This window comes from Austrofundulus limnaeus, unplaced genomic scaffold (genome assembly GCF_001266775.1).
Source record: "Austrofundulus limnaeus strain Quisiro unplaced genomic scaffold, Austrofundulus_limnaeus-1.0 Scaffold908, whole genome shotgun sequence".
In the NCBI taxonomy this organism is placed as follows: domain Eukaryota; kingdom Metazoa; phylum Chordata; class Actinopteri; order Cyprinodontiformes; family Rivulidae; genus Austrofundulus; species Austrofundulus limnaeus.
In genome coordinates, this window is record NW_013953310.1 from 17,772 (window position 1) to 41,228 (window position 23,457).

Below are 23,457 nucleotides of genomic sequence, written 5' to 3' on the forward strand. Positions count from 1 at the left end.
ATGAAAAACTACAACACGATTCAACAAACAGCCACACACACACACACACACACACACACACACACACACACACACACACACACACCATTTTATCAATGTCTGCCAAACTGAATAATAACAGGCTGAATAAATTGTATGCTTAGATCAGCGGTCAATAGATCAATAAGAGGTTGTAAAAAGTAAGATTTTTATGATTATAAAGAAACTCTGGAGCTATGAAGGGAAGAAAAATTAGACGAGTTGAGTTTGCTCGAGCATGCCAGCCTATAAACCGTGTTCTTTTTTGCAGCAAGTAACTGACATTTTCAATCATCACGAATGACTGCACAGAAACACACATAAAAGTGTTGCACATGAGAGCACTCCCAGATGCTAACAATTAGAAAAACAACAAAGTTTCAAGGCTGGCTCAAGTTATAGCAAACACACCAGAGCTCTGTGTGTCATTGATAAGGCCATTTGGAATAGAGGGGGGTGGGGGAGCATTTCCTACTCGAAAATAAAACAAACTAAAAAAAAAAAAGCGAGAGACTTATCTGTGCGCAGTGATTGAGTTTGTGCTTGGTTAAGCTTAAATTTTAACTTTGAGGCAGAACAAACAGAATATGCAACACAAATTTTACAGAAAGGGAAGGAGAAGTCAGGCTCGGACGGGAGATAAAAACATAACAAGGACCAGCAGTGTGACTGGTTCTAGATTCAGGGTCTTCTTTGAGTCGAACTCAGACGCACAGCTTTGAAATGCCGAATGCCCCGATTCTATTTTAAATGAGTTTTGATTAGGTTGGTATACCTACTCAACTAAAATGTTATTTTAGAATTTAGATGTGTTTATAGATGCTACTAAATGTTTCAAACTAAACATATCTGGTAAACTGTTTGGACAAATTTGTGTTCATTCAAGACCAATAGCTTTTATATGCTGTTGAAAGTGTGAGTGTTTAGAGTAATTGAACAACTTCCCTTTTCTATTGTTAGCCTTACTCCTATTATCACCCTTAATTTGAAGTCACAAAAGGTAGGGTTTAAATATTCCATTACAAAACGGGACACCTCTTTAAGAAACTAAATCGTCATCGGTTTTTGCTGATATGCTTTTGTATACATGGATAAGATGCTAAATGCCCATATTTGGCATGAAACTACAAGCAAAATTTCTCAAGTCCAATATGTTTTTTGCCCATATGTGACCAAGATCTCAATCAATCAATCAATCAATCAATCAATCAATCAATCAATCAATCAATCAATCAATCAATCAATCAATCAATCAATCAATCAATCAATCAATCNATCAATCAATCAATCAATCAATCAATCAATCAATCAATCAATCAATCAATCAATCAATCAATCAATCAATCAATCAATCAATCAATCAAAACTTTATCTGTATAACACTTTACACAGCCAATGGCAACCTAAGTGCTGCACAACAGAATAAAAAATACAATAGGATAAAATCAAGTAAATGCTTCCGTAAGCAGAAAAAAATACGAAAACATGCAACAAAAACAACAACACAAAAAACCTGGCCTGCTGCATGTTCTCGCTAGAGTTAAAAGCCATAGCAAAAAGATAAGTCTTTAAAAGACATTTAAAATCTTTATGACAGTCTAAACATAACACAGTTGATTTCTTCAAATCAGATCAAGCTCATTTTTCATATTCAACACTAAATTGTGCAAATATCTGATATTTTTCAATGTGACCACAGTCTGAATGGTCATGCTGCATTTTTAGCCCTACTTTTACATCACTGAAATAAAGGTATGCAAACTACGAAGCGAAACAATTTAATCTCAGCAAAAAAATCGGAATTAAACATTAAGCCTTGCAAGGCTAATAGAGTCTTAGTCAGCATTTGCATTGAACCTTTTTGTATCCAATTGGAACTGCATGATGTTGCTATTGATTATAGCAATATTTGGGTCGATCTGCATTTCCCTACTTCAGTGATGCAAAGTCAAATGAAATGAGTCATGATAGTTAACTTACAAGGTCGCCATTCAATTTGTATCTAATTCAGTACAACATAACTGTCATAAAAATCAGATATGGATAAAGAATTTAGATTTGAGCCACTTTTGCCTGAATGTGAATCAACATACAACATTTCTATGCTTGTTAAAAAACAAATAATACCAAACTTATATTAAGATTATACCAAACTATATCAGACGCCTCAAGTTAGATGCGCTACGTTCAGACCGGGACACAGACTAGATGCACATCTGAAAAGGGAGGAACATCTTGTTTTTTTTTCCCGGTCTGTCTTTAATGGCAGATGAAAAAAAGATAAAATAAAGAAAACGGCTTTGCTTTATTTACTAAGAGTAAGCAAATGTGCACACAGCGGCGGTCTGTTTTGTGAGTTTCACCACTCCACAAACCTTTTTTTGTCCCGAGCCCTGTTTAACACCGCGGTCAGTTTAATGAGCTGCTGACCCGCATCGGTGCTGATATCTCCAACCAGAACACCAACTGCAGATGGTCGATTTCAACTAAAGATGTCCTGTCCGTCTGTTTCAGGTCAGTGGGCAACATTCAGGAAACCGTCACATGGACAAATTAGTGTCTCTGATTGACTCGCGGTGAGTCGAGCAGCAAAAGTTCCGTTTTTTTTTACTTGAGCAGTTGCTGCTTTGAACGTGCTGCATGCACAGAAAATGCTCTACCGCACCTACCGATACCTTACGCGCCATGCTAAATGGGCTGAACGTGCCGCGCTGCTCCTAGACGCGCATCCACCGTAGACTTAGCATGTAAACTGGCTGCTTCGGCTGCTCAAAACACGTCCAGTGTGAACCTGGCTTTACTCCCAAAAATGCATTAGTTACAGTAACAGAATGCTCAATTATAATTTGGATATTTTTTTTTAGCTGTAAATTCATTAGTATGGCATTGTTAGGATATGAAGAGATAAAAAATATTAACAGGTTCTTACCATTGTCTGTAGCCAGAAATGTTGCTTCATAAATATTGTTTTTGACGTAGACAGATTCCCGGTCCAGCACTGCTGTGGTTACAATCTGACCATTGGTTCTGTTGATGGACAACCAGTCAGCAGGGTCATTCAACTTGGAATACCTGAAGACACACAGACAAATCGATGAAAAAAAACGAACAATGGCATTTTAGTATCTACAAGCAATTATGTGTCTGTGTGCCTACATATTTTTCTAATGCACACACATAAAAACTCACAATTGCCTGACCTTCCAACAGTTTAATTTTTTATTGACTTCTTCTCCAGAGCCAGAATCCTACAGTGAATTTCACCTCATATTTCACTCCCGTGTACCAACTGATGAAGTCAATTACCTTCACGCTAAAGCACTGCTTTAACTGCCTGTGTGTGTTTTTTACAAGCAGGTTTTTCTCAGAAGTGTTTGCTTAAAAATGGAAAAGACCTAAACTATCTGAATGGGAGGTATACAGTACATGCATGTTTAGTGTGCACGTGTTTGCAAATGTGCCTGTGTATGAATGGAGACTAGATAATAGCGCTGCTGGTTCAGATCAATCAACAGGAAAGTCGATGTGGTAGCAGGTGGCGACAATCCACTGGGATAAAGAGCAGGAAAGGAACAAGGGATCATCTCCGGGATTGAATCCCAATCTTCAACGGATCTAACGGTTCTGGTTTTCTTCGGCTTTTGTCGTTTTCGCTTTATTCCGTGCTTGCAGTTATATCTGATCTCTCTCAACTCGTGTCGCCTCACCTCATCTCGCCATGCTTGGTATTCATATGTTTTCTTATCCCTGTGTGTATCCTCTCACCCGTGTCTCATCCGTTCGGTGATACAGGGTTCACTAGCCGCCACCTCTCCTGTTGGCAATCTCACTCTCGCATATGAAACATCATCTGTGGACACGTGGCACTTCAGCCTTACACAACAAAGGTTTCTGCATCATTTTGATTTCATTTACTGAGAGTCAGTTTGAGCAAATAGGCCATTTTTCTTTTACTGTGGGTGTCACATACCCTCAGGTTTTAAATCCATCCTCATTGAAATGTTTCTGACCCTATTTTGTAGCTTTTATGTTCTCTGATTTGTACTCGACCTGTTCCTTATTTGTCTTTGAACGTGTTTCAAATACATACAATCCAACTTATAGAGCCGAGAATAAAATCAAATCAAGTGGGTTAAAGAGCAAGAGCTAAAACCTCTCCCCTGCAGTGCAGGAGGTGGGATTTTCCCAGCAGGCAGCGGGCCTGATCCCAGGCATACTGCAGTGTGAGGAAAGGGATCATGGCAATGACATTCCCACACTCAAGACGCAAGCTGAACAGGCCCACAGCCGCTGACTGGCAGACTGTGAAATCTCCACCACAGTGAGTCGATAACAGTAGGTGGGTGAGATAAAAGGGTGAAGAAAATTATTAAGAACGGTAAAAAAAAGAGCTCAAATGCTAAAATTTTAGCTGGGATTGACTTAAAACTATCTGCTATTAAGTTTAAAACATTTCTATTAGTTCAGCCTTGGAGGGCAAAATGGTTTTGAAATCTAAGCAAAGATAATTTAAGAGACAGGTGTACAAAGAATTTCAAACTAAACATGCTAAACAATGCACAGGATCCTAAAAACCTAAATGCAATGATTTTTTTTTCAATAATGTTAAATGTATACCTATGGTAAAACAACTTGCAATCAACTTACAAGAATGTGCATGTCTGACATTTACGGTGACTTTAAATGCAATGCTCTTTAATATTTTAAAAGGTTTTTCTTTGTTACATCACAGTAACTTTGCCTTTAAGTTGAATTTATTTGTGAAGTTTTTGAATGAAGTTGTCAAAAATCCTAAATGTTATCAGAAAAGTTGAATATTCGATCTAGACTAGCAGTTTTATGTCTTGTTCAGAATGGAAGAAAAGACATTAAAGGGTGAAATGATAATGATTATTAGTAAAGATTAAAATTGCTTTAAATATTGTGATTACAGTGTTTTAGACCTTTATGTCTAAACGATTTAGTTCACATACGCTGTCCATGGTGCTGAAACTATAGACATTTGTAAAGAGAAGTTTCAAGCTTGAAATTCATCCATACAAATAATACATTTATGTAAAATTAGAAGTTTATTTTGTAAACTGGGCCAGAATTGTTTCATTTTCATCAGTCAAACAGTATCATTCCAACATTTTTAACACAGTGAGAATGGTTATTGTCATTTTTATGGTCTATTATGTCGTTGCAGTGGTGTCTGTGTTGTTAAATTACCCATATGTGATCCTCAGTGATTCTTAGTCTACAAATTGCCACAATTTGTTGCCAGTCTTGTGAGACTGCTTTGGTCATTATTAAAAATAACTGGCTGTGTGTGTGTCACTACATCAGTGTGAGGATAGTAGACCGCCTGCAGAGACAACTAATTTATCAATCTGCTCTGCTTCTGCATTGTGGCCTCACACTAATTTGTGATTATTTTTCTTTATCTGATCTCATAAGACTGAAGTCTCCCTGAGAGTAAAATTAAGACAGTCTGTCTCAATCAAAAATTTAAATACTGTGTACATGTTGAGGCACACACCATTTTTCTTCATTTTAAACAAAAACATTTGGACTCAAACATTTTCTTCTAGTTAACTCCTACTGTTGTGTAAGGTTTGTGAGATGGATTGGTCTGAAAATTCACACCCGCAAACCAAGAAATATCCACTAATTCCAATAAACCAAACACTGATTTATTTTTGCTGTATTTATTATCTAGTTTATGCACATAGTAAAGAATAGAGGTTCTACGATGAAACATTGTTTTCAGTATGCCTTAAAACAAAACATGTAGGTGCTGAACAGAAACAAAAATGTTTTTAGTAAGTTCACTTAAATAATTTAACAAAATATTGGATGGATGGATGGATGGATGGATGGATGGATGGATGGATGGATGATGGATGGAAATTATCTACAACTTTTTTCGCTTAAGTCCCCCTCCCCTCCACAACAAAACCATATTAATGTGCTCTGTGTTAGGTGTGCAGCTAAAACCTCTGAGGTTAATGTGGGAAATTTTGATGAACTGATCCTTTTATAGTTGAGATGAAAACTGAATATGAAAGTTGAGAAACGGTTGTGTGAGCCATTATTTATTTATTAAGCTTTTCTAAATGGCCATCAAAATGCCAGAGGCACCCTTTTTTCCTCGTTTTTTCCTGGGCACAAGTGGGTGTTTACATTTTTAGATAATAAAATCCATCACACTAAGGTTTGGTCACAAAGCAGAGGCCTCTGCTCTTCACCACACTTTTAATTAAGTTCCTTAAACTGCCCTCAATGCAAATGTATTAAACTCTATTAGGCCAAATTAAGTCCTGTATGAACAGGCTTAATCTGGGCTCATTTTTAACACAATGCATGGGCAGTCCACTGCATCGTTAGTTAAAGAAAAATCCAAGGTGGAATTTTCTGCCAAGGACTACATGGTGGTGCTGCAGATATCTCACATCCAGAAGAGCTTCAGTTTGAATCCTGGTTTGGGCCTTTATCCTACAACATGAAAGAATGTAACCTACTGTAAGTGGTTGAATGGAAAGGTTTCTCTGTGTTGGACCTGTGATGGACTGGGGACATGTCCAGTGTGTATCTCACCTGTCACCTGTTAACTACTCAAGCTCCTTGTGATTCTGATTGGATTAAACAAGCACAGAAAATGAACCAATGGTGGATCCTATTGATCCTAATAATTCAAATAATTAAGAAATTATAGTCTCAGACATTTAATGTGATTAAATGTAATTAGCAAGACATTAAACTCAATAGGGTGTCATCAAGCCAGAAAATGTGCTGCCAGGATCACATGTATTTAAAAGCAAATGGATGCACAACACAAATAACTTATTTATGTTTAAAAAAATGACAGGTGCTGTTGTAGGCCATCAGCCATTTTTTGAGACAGCTATTTTTGTTTAATATCCAGATAAACTTTACTTTTCCTATTAGATATCACAGACTGAGTGAACTCACAAATCTTGTTAAACTCCACACAAACCATAAGTATGTATTCTCTGTCCATAAACTTTACGTTACTACATCTGTACAATATCCCTTAGAGCAGCATTAAATAAGAGAAAAAGTATGATAGCTGACAAGACTGCTTGTTAAATGCCTTAATAGTGGTGTTTGTTCACTTCAACAATATGTGGTCACAAGTTTTTCCTGATTTTATTTTGTGGGTTAAAAGCAGGGAATTCCTTTGTTCAAGGATGGTTGAGTCTGGACCAGCTGGCTCTCCTGTGTTGAAGCCTATGGAGTGTCGGATCTAGTCTGGTCTGATCTGCTCTCCCTCACATTAAGGTCTGAGAGCTCCTTGATTTATTGGACCAAGTGTCCAACACAAATCACAAAGCTATGTTGTTTTCTAAAAGGAACCGTCTTGGCTGTGTATGTTCCACCTCAATAGTTGGGTAAGTCTGTGAGACACATTTGACTCTTCTGAGACTTCAGGTAAGTTAGAATTGAACAAACTTTCAACTGAAACTTAAAAAAACCCAAAGTTGCTTTTAATTTAGGTATTCTGATTTCCATTTTGTTTAATTTTCTGATAGTCTATGGGTAAACAACTGGGCTCTGAACAACAGTGCAATTCCTGCAAAGGCACACGCTGTTTTATTGGTTACCTGTTGCAGCTGTAAACAACCACCCTGGGAGCAATTGGCAGTTTCTATAATTTCATCTTTTCTTAAGTGCTCTGTCAATATATTTCAGGAAGATAAACAGTCTTTGTTTTCTTCAGTGCATTTTCCAAATCAAAACTTTGGTTAATATGTGCAACCTACTGTGAAACTTTCGCTATCTCTTCTTATGCCTTATTTCCAATGCTTTTCAATCTTTCTTCCTCCAGAAGGCTTCTCTCATTTGGGATTTGGTGGGTGTGTGAGTACAGCTGGATGTATGATTAGGCCTGGCAGGTTAGTGATCTTAGCAAGCAGCGGGGAGAGCTATGACATTTATTTTTCAAACCCCCGACCCTGAGGATGAAAAATGCATGTCTCAAGCTTAGCAAAGGCGGTTTGGGTAATCATTTATGCTAGTGTCTCCAGCCCCATGTTTCGACCTTACTGGTTGGGTGTCTGACAGGTGATGTACGATGCCCTCGTCTCCCTCCCCCTCTCTTCTTCCAGAACATGTCAGCCAAATCACAACAGGGCACTTCGAGTCTGTCCTGTCTTTGATAAGCACCTGTCAGGCTCAAACCTTGACCTGCAGTCAGCTCACAATCCTCAGCTCTCGTTTCTGCCACCTGCTTCCTTTACTTCACGGTCCCTTAGGCTTTTAACCCCCCTCCCTCCTTACTTTTAACTCGGAAAAACTTCCTGTAAATTTTGGCCTGATCTTGCCTCTCCTGCTGTGTCACCACCATCGATTGGTGAAAACTTGCATGCAAAAACATGAGCCATCAGTTAAATGTGCAAATTCCCTGAATAGAGACAATATAAGGCTCAAACACCCAACAAATGTAGATACTATTAGGTGATGTTTGGTGAAGCTGTTATTATTACAAAATTGTAAGTTATGGTTTATTAGCTTTTTCCCACATTTGTGGTAATTTACAATATTCATAAGTTTTCAGCAGCATCCATTAATTTAAAAAGGACACATAAAACACAACAGCAATGCTCATATTTAGGAGATTTGACAAAAATGATATCCCCCAAATGTAACATGCTAATAATAATAATAATGCATTAGTTTTATATAGCGCTTTTCGAGACCCTCAAAGACGATTTACAATTTTCATGCATCATTCATTCACACTCACATTCACACACTGATGGCAGTAAGCTACATTGTAGCCACAGCTGCCCTGGGGCAGACTGACAGAGGCGGGGCTGCCATGCTGCGCCACCGGCCCCTCTGACCACCATCAATAGGCAAGGTGGGTGAAGTGTCTTGCCCAAGGACACAACGGCATGTAGGCATGGCGGGGAGTTGAACCTGTGACTTGCGGGTCCCAAAGCCGGCTGCTCTACCACTACACCACAGCCACCCCAAATAGCTGTGGACATTAATGTCTTTTTATAACAGCTTAAAGACAATAGAGCTGGCACAAAGCAGTAGGATTCTTAGTGATCATTTACAAATAGACCAAAAGTGATCAAATGTCAGATTTGCATTTTTAGCCCTTTGCTAATTTGTTAAAGGGGAGTTATTATGCATTTTCCAGAGGTATAGTTCTCTTTAAGTACCTCCTACCATTTCTGAAACTACCACTTCAGCATGTCTTCACAACAATGCTTTGGGGGACTGAGCTGTAGACTGAGCTCCAGGGAGGAGCTTTGTGCAAATAGGCGGTGCTTTGTACCAGCAAGCGTTTAGGCAGCTCCACATGGCTACCACAGGATATTCAAGGATTTATCAAACAGGAATGAATAAGTCAAAGCAGCACTCTGAGAAGGATATTATAACATGGTATAAAACTCAAAAAAGTTGATTTTGTATAATACACTCCCTTGACTCCTCTTTAAAGGACAGGTGATATTATGCAAAAGACACAGGCCAATTTCAAGGCATTTAGATTTGAAGTCTGAATTATTTTTGATATATAAAGCATTTCATAACAACTGAAGGTAACATAGTTACTTGATTGTGGTATAGGATTGAACTATGTGGCTGGAAATCTCATAACACACCCTCTTTAAAACGAGACAAAAGAATACAAGGTTGTTGGTCATATTTATGTGACTGTGTTAGAACACCGTATGCTAAAAGGCTAAACTGATTCCCACGAGTCCACCACTGCAATCTTAGACACGTCATACAAAAAACACAAAGCAAACTGACCACTTCAAAGTAAATTCAATAGAGAGTGAAACAAAAAGGCGACAGCAAAACGTCACAGAGAACGAGAGAAAGCCCAGCTGTTGTCTTTCGAGTCTTCCTAAACTCTAATGTACACCCAATTTACTCTCATTTGCTGTGAAATTAGCTGGGAAATTTGTTTCGATCTGGTCCCCCCGAAAAAATTGGAAGGCAAACGCAATGTTGTGTGCGATGGTTAGAAGGTGGTGGCATTAATCCCAGTCTAAACATCCGTGATACCATCTCAGTTGCATATTTTTATCCCTGGTATAAAATATGCCTATAGACTTACTATTATTTAAATGCACATACAGTAAATGCACATGGAAACTCATGAGATCTGAAGGCTTTTCAAGTTACCTTAAAGTAATGCTAACAATTACCTCCTTCTGTAAGGGCCATAGAGCAGTCCCCACTACCGACAATACTGACAACTGGCTTGAGAAAAGGCCAATGGGACATTTTAAGGGTAGTTTTAATTCAAAGTCCAGAAAAGCTTAGTGCCGACAAAGCAAACTGCAGGTGGGTAGAATGCAGTGTCAGGTGCTTGGGCCGGGGCCAGCTGTTCTCTTTCCCTCCTCATCTTCACTCCGTCTGCTCTGTTCTTTTCTCTCTTGTTGCGTGTGTGCCTGAATGTATTCTTGTGCTTCTGCTACTAACAGAATGCACACACTTCTGCTTACCACAGAAGCTATTCTGCCCTATTAACCTCTCTACTCTCCTTACTCATAATTCTCCACTGGCTCTGAAACTTCACACAATAAGACTTTGACAAATGGGTAAAACCAATATATATAGTCTCTTAGTTGCACTCTGACCCCTGACTACTGACATGAAACCTATCCAGGAGTTTTTTTATGTCACTGCTGGTGCACAGAAGGTTATTTTGGCTTGTATTTGGAGAACAGCTGGAGAGACTTTCAGCCTTAATCAAATGAGTTAATGCCTTGAAGTTAAATAGGTAAAAAAAATTTAAAAAAAAACATATGAAGTTCTGCAACAAGCATATTGTTCTAACATTGGGTGTTCACTCAGTACCTGATTAACTGTTGCATCTGAAGCCGGTCAGGATCCGAAGCTGAGAAAGTTGTCAGGCTGGTGCCGGCAGGAACGCCCTCCTCGAAGCGGATGTGTTTAGGGTTTGTAGGGAAATAGGGAGGCTCGTTGACATCTTGCACAGATATGGTGACTCCAGCGGTGGACTGAAGCGAGGACTGGATGCCGCTGGCCAGGTGGGCCTGGTTTGACACCACCACTGTCAGCATGAAGCCGCGGTTCATCTCAAAGTCTACTGGCTGGAGAAGGAAAGAAATTATTTAGGATGGTTTTGAAAGTAGAGAAAGTTAAAGCCCTTCAGGTATTCTCTTGCTTCTTTACCCTGTGTGCATGATATTGTTGTCCAGCAGATATTTTTACACCTATGTGTACAATCTCTATACATAACTTTTACTAATTGGTATTTTATGATGTACAGTGCCCTGAAATAACTTTAGACGTAAATGGACTGAAATTTAAATCAAAACATACATAAGAAAATAAAAAGAAATAATAAAAGTGACTATGATTAAGTGTATGAAGCAGGGTTCTATTTATTCTGTTCTTTATGCAAAATAAGATCTAATGCTGTGGTACATATTTTCAGTAACTTGACACATATTCTTGCTACATTCAAAAAACTAAATAATTATGAAGCATAAAAAAGTCTGAGTTTTACTAGGGAGGATCTTATCTAACAAAGTACTACAAAATAAAATAAAGCAATCCAATCTTGTCATAGTTTTTCATTATTAGTAGCATTACTGTCATTATTTTCAATCCAAGCCTTTCAGAGCAAATCATGTCAAGTGATCAAGCGCAGTGTGTTTACTATAAACATGTTGATTTTAAAATAGAAATCCTAACGAACATTTGTCTTTTTGCCAGTGCCTGGCTGATTGATTCGATAAATGAGCAGATGTCACCTCAAGTGGTCCCATTATGAACCAACACACACATGTAGGAAATAAGGAGCTGAGTCTAATCACAGGTTGTTGCCATGGCTCTGCTGTCTGAGTACGTTTCTGTGCCGCAACTGAGTTTAAACCAGAGTGACAATTTTGTTCTCTCCTAATGACAACAACACCATCAGGTTCAAATGACAACAATGAGCAAAGTCATAAAAAGAGAACAAATATGCTGCTTGTAAGCACTGCTGGCACATTTCTAAACAGCCGGATGATGATTACCGCTGCAAAGCTTGTGTTTGATGATGATGTTAAAGACTCTGAGCACATCTGCATGTTGCATCGCCTCACTGTTATCAGTGGGAACTCTGAGAGCACATGAAAAGCATCGTTAATCAGGGAGATTGGCTGACCACGTGGCCCAGCAGTGAAACCGTTTGTGTGTGTGTTAGATGTGTAATAGCGGCACATGCATGTTGGTTAATGTTAGCAAACAAGTGCATATTCGTGTGTGACCCTAGTGCGCATCGGGAACCCATTTACAGGCTAACCACGCTCGTGGCTCTTTGATCTAAAGCCTGTGGTATTCAGAGCATCAGGAGGTCCAGAGTATAGCTGAAGGCTAACTGAAACACAGACACTCGCTCAGACTCACACAGCCTGAGGGAAGCCACAGGGGTGAGAGGTCAATAACATGGCTTCCATCTTTTGCCCATGAGCCATCCCATCTTACATCTCCTCTGTACCACTTTACCCATTTCTCTCCTTCCCTTTTACATAATTTGCTCTGTTGGACTTCCAACTTCCCACCCTCTCGGCATCTCACCTCTGCCCTACCTCAGCTCTCTGTGATCTAAGCTCTCTGTGGGCTACATTTCTCAATCCTTGGAAATCTGCCTTCGCCTCACTCCTCCCTCTTCTCTCTCCTTTCCCCCTGTCAACTTCTGTGTTTAACATAATCTGTGATTTACATATCTTAATGACTCATTTAAACCAAGTGGCTCTAGTTGTGTGTTTGTATGTGTGTTAGTTTGTCTACAGGCTCTATTATCACAAGGCAAAAGGAAAAACAAAATCTGCCTCTTAAACTCTCCAGACAGCAGCATAAATGCGTGACATGTTCTGGTTAAGACCTCATGCCTTGTTTACACAAAGGCTCAAGGTCCTGGCAGAAGACTGATGCGTACCTGGATGTCAATGCGATTGGATGCGTCTGTACAAACGGCCGTGGACGCCTTGGCAAAAATAACAACAACCAGGCAGAGCCGTTTCATGGCTTCTTCCCTTTATTTTTCACAAGTTGTCCAATGTGAATGTTTGGGCTCACTTTTCCCCAAGCGAGCCGGAGCCCCCTCTGTTTATTTGTTGAGACAGTGCATTGCTTATTTCCTCTCAGGGGGTGGCTTGTCTCTTATTTTATGATTTCCTGATAACCTCCCATGGGTCTCAATGCAAGCTTAAGCAACCCAGCTGCCTACTGAATTTCACAGGGAGTGAGAGGAATGGATTATTAAAGTCAGTCATCTAGAGATAATGAAGAGAAACAAAATACTCGTGCTCACTGCTCATGCTGCAGAGGGAATTATAATGACGTGTTATTGCTATTGTTTAACATTATTGTGATATGTGATTTGCTGGAGGTAGATATATGAGGAAAAAGTCCCCGGGTTCAGAAGGTCACTCTAATAAATAAGTAATTTAAGCAGAAAGCTTGCAACATGGTAAGAACATCTACACCAAATGTCTCACAGAAGAACACACAAATAGCCAAGGGTGTACAACAGGATGCACATCTATGGTACACACAGCCAGAATCCTAATCTCCTTTACACTTATTTATTGCTCAGAAAAATGGTTTAAACCATGTGCCTAACCTTCCTCTGAGAGGTCTAACCACTAAAATAGCAGGTTGTAACTAGACATGGCTTTGTTGTTGCTGTCATTTACCACAGCACCTAGAACATTATGAGTGTACAAAACCATTGCCATCGTAATTGAGAAATCAATATCTAATTTGCTACAGTGGCCTCACCAGCCTTTGTTTTAAGTCTGTGTTTGAGTGCATGAGCTGTTTCTGAAGGGCACATTAGCCTCCAATCCTTCTTTTGGACATGAGGGGGCATGTGAAAGGCAAAGACCCCAACCCGTCCTCATTTAACCATGTAGCCTATTATAGCATGCACCTGAATCCAGAGGGAATATAACGTTCAGCATAAGAAAAGGAGATGAGATTTCCTTCTGCAGTGACCTTCGTGAGGCCAAAAATCTGAGAATGTTATGAAAGGATGGTATGTTACCTTCACCACAGTGACCATGCCGTCATTGGTGACGGGATCAGTGCGGATGGTGAAGTGCCCATTTGGGTCTCCGCTGATGATCCTGTAGATGGCGTTCCAGTTCGGAGAGTGGGGCTGGTCGGCATCAATAACTGTCAGATTAGCCACAGCAACATCCACTTGGTTCTCTGGGACTTCACCGGAAAACTGCAAAAAGTGGGGTAAAGGTTACTTGAATACTATCCTTTCGAAATATCTTTATTGTTACACTGCCTGAAGTCTTTTTCAAATCAATTTAGCTCTTCGATTTAGAAAAAAGTCATCTTTTCAAACTTCCCAGGTGGAGCAACTGAGCTCAAACCACAGCTGAATCCTAAGTAAGCAGTAAACCCGGATTGCACACCAGGACACACTACAGGGGCATTGTTTTAGTTAAAATGTTCTCTGCATTATTTGTACCCATCCCTAATGAGAAGTACTATTTCATTCCTTTTAAAATCAAAAGTAAGGAGGGAAGAAAAAACGTTTGAACAGAAAAAAACCCAGCAGTGTGAAGGATTAAAGAAGCTGTTTCAGTGTATCTAAGTACTTCTGAGTTGTTCCCATGATTTACAAACACATGTGCTTTGTCCTGATAAGCCTGTTGAGGAGTGAGCTGCTGTCTGTCATATGTCTGTTATGGGGAGAGGTTGTTGTCTGTCTGCACAGGCTCAGGGGTTAATTGACACCGACTCTGCCACCAACCATGTGAAACACAAGTTGACTGCAACCCCACCTACATAAACAATATAACAAGTCCGGTGACACAAGGTCGTGACATGCGTTAAACTCATTGGAAACAGCAGCCGTGTAGCACCATGTAGTTATCATAACCACTGTGGGTAACAGGCGTGGATGAGCCACTGAGCCTCTTATGTGGGTGTATGATATCAAAGAGCAAAGCCACAGACCAAACACTCCGATGGACCATAATACTCTGCCTGGCAACCCCTCACATCAAGCAGCAAACAGCCGACAGCACCGTACAGATTAGAGGGCTGCGTCAGGAGAGCTGTTCAGAGACTCAATGACATTCTTAAGACAACAGACAAGTCCGGGTGGTCTTGATGCACTGTCTGCTTTGGATAAGTAGGCAGGCTGTTGTATGTTATTGTCACACTGAGTATTTGTATATGTGTGCCTGTGTGGTTTGTTACTGTGATTTGGCTCAGGGACTCCCCAATGTCAATTTAATAATATACTATATATATATATATATATATATAAACTTCAGAGAATGAGCTTAAGTTCCCCTAGGAACCCTTGAGCTTCTTTTTTCTCAGCTATTAACAATAAGTCCAGGCGTTAACCAGTTATGATGGAAGGCGTTAAAGGAGCCGCCACAACTCTGATGTTCAATATTGGTTTAAAAGACTTCTTGTTTTATTTTCTCTTCCCTGAAAGGAGGAGTTGGATGAGTTGCCAGTTTTAGCAATTTATTTTCCCCACTTAGACAACCTAATATGCTACATTCATTTTAAAATTACACGCACACGTTTTCTCAAAGAATCGCCAATAAAACTTAAACCAGGCACCTGAATGGCAGCACTTACCAGAACTTCAAAACAAGTGTCAATAGCAAAAACAAAATAAACTGTTTGGCAGAGAAGATTTGGCAAATTTTTTCATGTGCACAAGCCACATACTCAGCTCTACTGCTCTAATCTTAAATGCACGTTCCTCATAAATTTGGCACCATTTAAAAGGGAAATTAACAGGTTTTGCAACAATGTAAGATTTATTGCATTAAATCTTAATGACTCATGTGAACGCTAGGTAAGATTTATTGCCAAGAACCACTGTTACAGTACAACAAAGAAATAATCTACGAAACACACATTTCATTACTTTTTGTGCTACATATATTCATTATAGTTACATGTATTGTTATTAACAGATAGAGATCTGCTGAATTTCAGGAGGGGATCTTACCTGAAAACATAATTGTGACTTACTGTAAGCAAAATGTGTTAGTTTGTGATTTTGTAATTATGGGTACTGAACCAAAATGGTGCATGAATAAACACTAAACAGTTTTTATATATGAATTGTAAAGGTGCACCAGTTATTTGTTCAATGGACAAGGCTTTGTCTTTTATGGTTCTGGCAAAGTACTGCAGTCTGTGATTGTTTCAGAGCAGGATTGTTGGAAAAGTGTCCTGTAAGTAAGGAGTCAAATCTATGATCAGCCAGTTTTTCTCTATGCGATAACGGATCTTGTCGCCAAGAGCTGGACTACACAGAAGAAGTGGGATCTCTTTGATTGTGATTGGCAATGAGGACAGTTGGCTTTTTCTCAACACTTGACATAACACCTCTTGCCAGCACCCTCGCTCCTTTGTCACTATGTTGGCAGTGGGGAGAGGCTGCAGGAGGCAAAGTGAGGTAGAAAGAGAACAGAAAAGTGACAGGGAACTTCATCATGTGAACTTTGCGAGGATGATACAGGCAGGAGGCCAAGAAACCTGTGCAATGAATCCTTTGCAGACAAACCCGAACAGAAAGACTGTAGATCACCTGAGCTTAATAACATACTGGAAACATGGATGCAGCAGAGTAAGCATAAACAAGAAAAAAATGTGTTTTTTGTTTTCATTTTATTTAATCTGTTTGCATCATAGGCAATGTCCAAGAAGCACCCAAAGTCTTCAGATCCACACACACACATCAACTCTTTGCCTGCTTGAAAAATAGGCCAGCCTCTGATAGGAGTGATGAAATATTAATCACCAACAATAAAGACAAATTCCCCCAACTTTATATTTCTGGGACACGTTGAAAGATCTATGGGGTTTATTGCGAAAACTAAATATTTGCATAATGGCCTGCAATCTCAACAAAATGGCTTTTACGTTATCTCCCTTCCAAAATGGATGATTTATGATGGGCTCGTGCGAAAGTGCTCTGCTCGCCGTGAATCCAAAACTTCCACTAAAGTTTACCATCAATATTCGTGAAAGCATTAACTTCCTCGCGTGACGCTGATGGAAATGCACTTAAACTAGGTGGAATCCAGTTAGAGAGTATCTATCTATTATTGCCTGCTATCATCAATATCAGTTGAGAATCCTAATGCAGAAGGAGGAGGGGTGTGGTGCACAGTCACGGAGGACTTCTGATTTACAACAAGGCATGTCTACACTTTATCACTGCTACTGTAGGAAATTGCTCCTGCGTTTAAATGCTCCCCCATCTTTTCTTGTCTTGCTGTCATTCTCTCATTACTTTTCTTTTTCTCCCATTCTTCTTTGTAGAGCCTAAATAATCGTCCACTCATTAGTTCTCACTTATTATTATTTTTTTGCTCACCATTTTTTCTCTTCCTCTTTTTTTATATTCCCCTGCATGTGTGCAGAATGCAGAAGGGGGTCCCTGATTAGTTTTATGGCTAACAAATGTGTGTAGTTTTTTCACTGACGCTAACTAATCATCATAAGAGTCTTGATAGCCCCCAGGGTGAATGCTAATGCTCATTTTTTTCATTGCTAATGTAACATAATTGAAATGGTTCAGGATCAATCCTGTTAAAATCCACTATCTGCTAGTCAAAAGTTGAACTGCATTTACTGTTAGAAAGTAATGTATTATGGGTGATCCTCACAGCTATGAGGATTGCTGCTAAGATAACATGTCTCTGCCATGTCTAATAAATAAAGATGATTATTGTACTTGTGGAGTGTGTTTATATGTTTCGTTTTCCATTTGAACAACATTTCTAGAGTTCATGGTAGTTTTGACGTTCTGTTTTGCTGATGTGAAAAAGTGGCGGGGAAATTATTCTTAGAAAACATCAAGGCTCCTCTTTGCAGAAGGAGCACAATTTCCCACCAGAGTCTATATGTATGCGTTCTGTAAATGCAGATTTAAAATAGGCCGGTACCACAGCCTAAACAGCTCTTGGTTTTTTATTTCCACACAAAGAGAAGCCACCAGGCACACATAGGTCACACCAGCTGAAAGTGTTGAACAACTACTTTGCCGGTGATAGCACCTAAAATCCTGGTGCTACGAGCACAAGACTCTTTCTACCAGTCTATTGTTCTCGCTGTTACACATCATGAGTGATCTCAACACCTGGAGCAATACTGACTTCAGTAAAAAAAATTTCATCACGACTTGGAGCACAGGAAAACTGGCTCGAAATTCAACCATCTTTTTGACATCTCAAATTTCAGAACAACTGACAGATACTCAAAGAAAGACTGAGGCAAAAGGGAAATTTCCTGTCTTAATACTGATTTATCACATTACATAAAATGCATTATGTTCGACTTTTAATTTTTACTTTGCTCCTCGTATTGACTTGCTATAATGCAATCATCATTCTAAATATCCCTTAGATGGCAGTGATCATTAACTATTTGCTGGAACTGGTATTCTTGCTGATGAAAGTCAATAATATGGATTTGTAATCCTTGTGTGTGTTATTCTGTGTGTATCCTACAGATTACACATTTCCATCACTGTATTGTAGAAATCTTGTCTTACAGCAGTACACAATAGCAAAAGGTTAGACGTTCTGTTGTCGTGTTGGCGGCGTGGGCTCGCTCAAAGCCAATTGTTGAGTTTCCTTCTATGTAAAATGCACTGAGATGAGGTTTTATTTTGAAATGTTGACATATAAATAAAACAGAGACGAAACATAATTATTTTTTTCATTTTTCGCTTTACGCTGCCTGGCTTTAAATTCTATTTTTCCATTTCCTTTCCTCTGGCATTCTAGTCATTCTTTCTTTGAACCAAGCTCTTATTTTTTTTCCCTCTGAATCGTTACAGTCTCCACTCTTCTGTATTTGTAATAACTTACAGTTCTGGAGGTCAGCATTGGTGGGTTGTCATTGATGTCTGTGACAGTGATGATGGCAGTGGCTGTGTTGGACAGGCCAAAGTTAAGGTTGCCCTCCATGTCCGTGGCTTGCACAATGATGGTGTACTGGGACACTTTCTGAAAAAAGGCAGAAACAGGGAGAAAAAGAATAAAACAGTATGTAGTTATTCATCTGCAAAAAGCTTTTTCTTCCATGAGCCCACAGCAGAGGCACCAGCCACAGACTGTGACTCTCGGGGGAAACAAAGCTGAGGCTGTGTTCTGTTCTTTAGTCGCTGGCCATGGTCTTATTTGAAACATGGAATCACAAGGGTGAAGTCTTTCATATGACAGAGCTGAAACCTTCTCAGTGGAACCTGGCCAGACATCACACCATCCAAAGGCTGGACTGTGAAGCCTCCCCATGGGTACTGCATTCCATCAAAGCCATCAAACACGCTGCTTATTCAGTACCAGTGATGGACAGATGTGAAGACAATGATCCAACTGACAGAGATTAATAGATTTTCTGTGAAGCAATAATACGAGGGAATAATAAATGCCATTTCCCTTTTTTGAAATGACACAGTGCCACTTCAATGGAACCTGAAAAATGAGTCTTTTATACGTATTTCTAGACTTGGAGGCATTTGCAGCGCTCCTTCCAGCCCTTTTTTCTACTTTTTTTCCCCTCAGCTTTTTCTTTCTCCTCTTCTGTCCCAGGGTGCAGTTAATGGGCTGCAGTAAGGATGGAGCCTGGGAGCTGACTGCCTGGATAATGTGTCTTGTCATTGAGATTCCCAATTACATTCCCACTGTCTCTCTCTCACCTGCTAATTACCAAGTAAATATCCCAATTAGGCCGGGACGTCACATCAGGAGGATTAGACAGCTCCTCTCAGTCCCTCTCATCTTGATGCTAAATGAGATGCTGAACTCCAACCTCGTGCACGCTCATTAACACTCACATATACACAGAAGCATCCACAAACACACGTGACCACACACTGATGACTCTCTTTCTACATATCTTGTACTTGTCTGACTGTCCCATCAGCCTGTGAACAGCGTGTACACAACGCTCTCGCTAATTAGACAACGGAGTAATTATGCAGAGCTCCTCCGAAACCCTCAGCATTGCAACAATACCACAGCACACCCAGTTCCCTCTGGAGGACTGAGGTCTACAACTGTCAACAAGCTCTTGAAAGTCCACTGCAGACCAGTGGAAATCTTTAGAAGAGAATCAATGTGGGACTCGCATAGGAGAGGAAGAAGATAAAGAGTAAAGAACAAAGGAATGAATAACAATCAGCAGGGGTTTAAGGGAGGGGCAAAATCCAACAAAAGTCATTTGAGGGTTGTTTTTTTCAGTGTTTTAAGGTGGCATATATCCCCTTTAACACCTCAGACCAAAATTTGAGGCATGACACCAAAACATTCAAAGCCTCTAGGATCATAAAACATTGCGAGATGCTGAGAAGCATTTTCCAAGGAAGAACTGCTCACTAGACTTTTTTTCTTTTCCACTGCAAGGATTGATATCTTCAATCTGCTATCAAGACAAAGCAAATATGAATTTGTAAAAATGGATTAAAAATATAACAACCTGACAAAAAACAGAAAACATTCAAACTACTTCACGCTTTGGACATTGTTTTGTGCTTCCAATACGGCTCTTATTCATCAAACTTTGGACTCCAGCAGATAATCAACCATAGCCGGCAATGAGGAGCTTTTTAAAGAGAATGGTGCCACCATGCCCCCAAAACCCTTACTTCAATGACTAATGTCCAAATAATCCTCAACGGTTCGCTTTTTAAGAACACAGCAGTCAAAGTTCACCAAAGTTAGGCCATCATGGTTTAGTAATTTGTGCCTCAGTAGCTCTTTTGCTATAATAAACCACCAGCTATGGTTCCCAGAGCACATCACTGAGAGTTGAGTTTCCATGACCCCGAGTCAAATTGATCGGCTGTCCCTCCTTAGCCCACTTAAGGTCAATAATAGCCACTACATTAGAGCAGAATCTCACAAGATCTGCCAGTTTGAAGATGCTCTGATCTAGTTGAGACTGTAAAAAGGGTCAAGGGGGTTAGAGAAGCAGGCTTTTAAACGTGCTTTTACTTTTCTCCAAGATCGCTCGGCCACATTCCCACCCATATGAACGTGCAGTCAAGACGTTATTCAGGTGATGACATCTGTTCGTAGGTCTCTGACAGGACTTCAAAACCATTAAAGCACCTTCATCTGACCCATACCGAGATCTTAGCATGTAAATTTGGTGAGAAAATTAGCCAGTCAATATGGTCAAGTTGATAAGTGATGCTTTATTTGTTCAAATTGAAGCTTTGTCTAGAGCTTGTTTCAGAAAGCAGGAAGGGGAAAAGTTATGCTGTTAAGTGATAAAAAATACGAATTTCTCTCTTAAAAAAGAAACATTGATCAAAGACTGTATAACCTAGAAAATGATTGTTGTAATAAAATGATACAGGCAGGAGAGAAAAGGTCTATCAGTAGGAATTCTTTGAAGTACAGAAAAAAAGGCAAGCAGGATTTTAATTCAACATTTTAGTGTTATTGCTTGGATTAGTAGACTGCAGATAAAACAGAGTAAAAATAAGCTGAAGAGGTTTGGCTGAGTAATTTTTAGTCCGTGTTGCCCTCATACCTCTGCCTCTGGCAGGCTCATGTCTCATCCTCTCTGTCTCCATCACCCTATTTCCTTTAGCCCACATTCACGCTTCTTCTCTCATCACAGCATTTCCCATATATTCACCTCAGATTTTGTTCCCTTGCTTCTCATCTGTTTCCTCTTCCTCCCCGCCCCATCCATTGCTTGTGTTTTATTGAGCACAGATGTGATTATTTGGGCTTTTGTGTTTTGTCTGACAGGTGTCAAGGGCATTCTATCTCAAAAAATTTCCTCTCTGTCTCTGCTACACAAACACATGCAGGCGTACACAACTCAACACGAGCAGCCCACTGCAGCGTGATGTGTTGTTAATAGGTCTGTCACAAGTGACAGTTTGGGAGGATGATCTGTTTCGCAGATTTCTTTGCGGAGTTGTCACTGGCACATCCATGTTGTGAGAATAAACACATTTGGATCTTGTCACAACTTTTAGAGCTTTATAAACAAGGTGACCGGAGACAATTCACTGTAAAAAAACAAAAAAAAAAATAAAAATGAAGACCTGATGTTTGTGTGTATGTGCTTGGGGAAAAAATGTGTTGTGACAAATGGCAATGGCAGATTTAAAAGTAGCAGCTCAAAGTGTCATCAGAGGAAACAATGATGCTAGGAACTGTGCTCCATAAAGAAAAATAAAGATCTGTTTCAGATGCTTAGCCTGCCAAAGAGATTCACAGGTTTTAAAACTCTTATTTACTTACTGTCACATTGCTTTTTGTGAAGTGTGAAATATAAAAGACTAACCTCTCTATCAAGTCCAGGTGCTACTGTCCCAATATCCCCCGTCTCACTGTTGATGGTGAACATGTTGGGGATAGGACTGTGTGGGGTCTGGGACAGGATTCGATAGCGCACCATGCCATTAGCCGTGGTGTTGTCGTCAGCATCAAATGCTGACAGATGCATCACGTAAGTTCCTGTGGTAGAAAAGCATGGTCAACATTTACATCAAAGTTGTAGGTGTACTTTAGTCACCATAAATTGCTTGTAATCTAGTCTACAAATCTAGTGTACAAAAGTACAAATATCTCATGTCCCATAACGATTTGATCACATTTTTTATAGCTACATACACTCACCGGCCACTTTATTAGGTACACCTGTCCAACTGCTCGTTAACACTTAATTTCTAATCAGCCAATCACARGGCGGCAACTCAGTGCATTTAGGCATGTAGACATGGTCAAGACAATCTCCTGCAGTTCAAACCGAGCATCAGTATGGGGAAGAAAGGTGATTTGAGTGCCTTTGAACGTGGCATGGTTGTTGGTGCCAGAAGGGCTGGTCTGAGTATTTCAGAAACTGCTGATCTACTGGGATTTTCACGCACAACCATCTCTAGGGTTTACAGAGAATGGTCCGAAAAAGAAAAAACATCCAGTGAGCGGCAGTCCTGTGGGCGGAAATGCCTTGTTGATGCCAAAGGTCAGAGGAGAATGGGCAGACTGGTTTGAGCTGATAGAAAGGCAACAGTGACTCAAATAACCACCCGTTACAACCGAGGTAGGCAGAAGAGCATCTCTGAACGCACAGTACGTCGAACTTTGAGGCAGATGGGCTTCAGCAGCAGAAGACCACACCGGGTGCCACTCCTTTCAGCTAAGAACAGGAAACTGAGGCTACAATTTGCACAAGCTCATCGAAATTGGACAAGAGAAGATTGGAAAAACGTTGCCTGGTCTGATGAGTCTCGATTTCTGCTGCGACATTCGGATGGTAGGGCCAGAATTTGGCGTCAACAACATGAAAGCATGGATCCATCCTGCCTTGTATCAACGGTTCAGGCTGGTGGTGGTGGTGTCATGGTGTGGGGAATCTTTTCTTGGCACTCTTTGGGCCCCTTGGTACCAATTGAGCATCGTTGCAACGCCACAGCCTACCTGAGTATTG

At 40.0% G+C, this 23,457-nt stretch overlaps 1 protein-coding gene across 1 annotated transcript in view; it reads right to left on the bottom strand.

Moving 5' to 3' along the window:
- Positions 1 to 23,457, bottom strand: part of LOC106533223 (cadherin-4) — a 92,184-nt gene that overhangs the window by 14,834 nt on the left and 53,893 nt on the right. The window contains exons 7-11 of the mRNA XM_014029462.1: positions 22,312 to 22,484; positions 18,873 to 19,010; positions 14,048 to 14,233; positions 10,846 to 11,102; positions 2,948 to 3,090 (exon numbers count right to left, since the gene is read on the bottom strand). Of these exons, the coding sequence (XP_013884916.1) occupies positions 2,948 to 3,090; positions 10,846 to 11,102; positions 14,048 to 14,233; positions 18,873 to 19,010; positions 22,312 to 22,484 (897 nt within the window). The remainder of the gene's footprint in view (positions 1 to 2,947; positions 3,091 to 10,845; positions 11,103 to 14,047; positions 14,234 to 18,872; positions 19,011 to 22,311; positions 22,485 to 23,457) is intronic.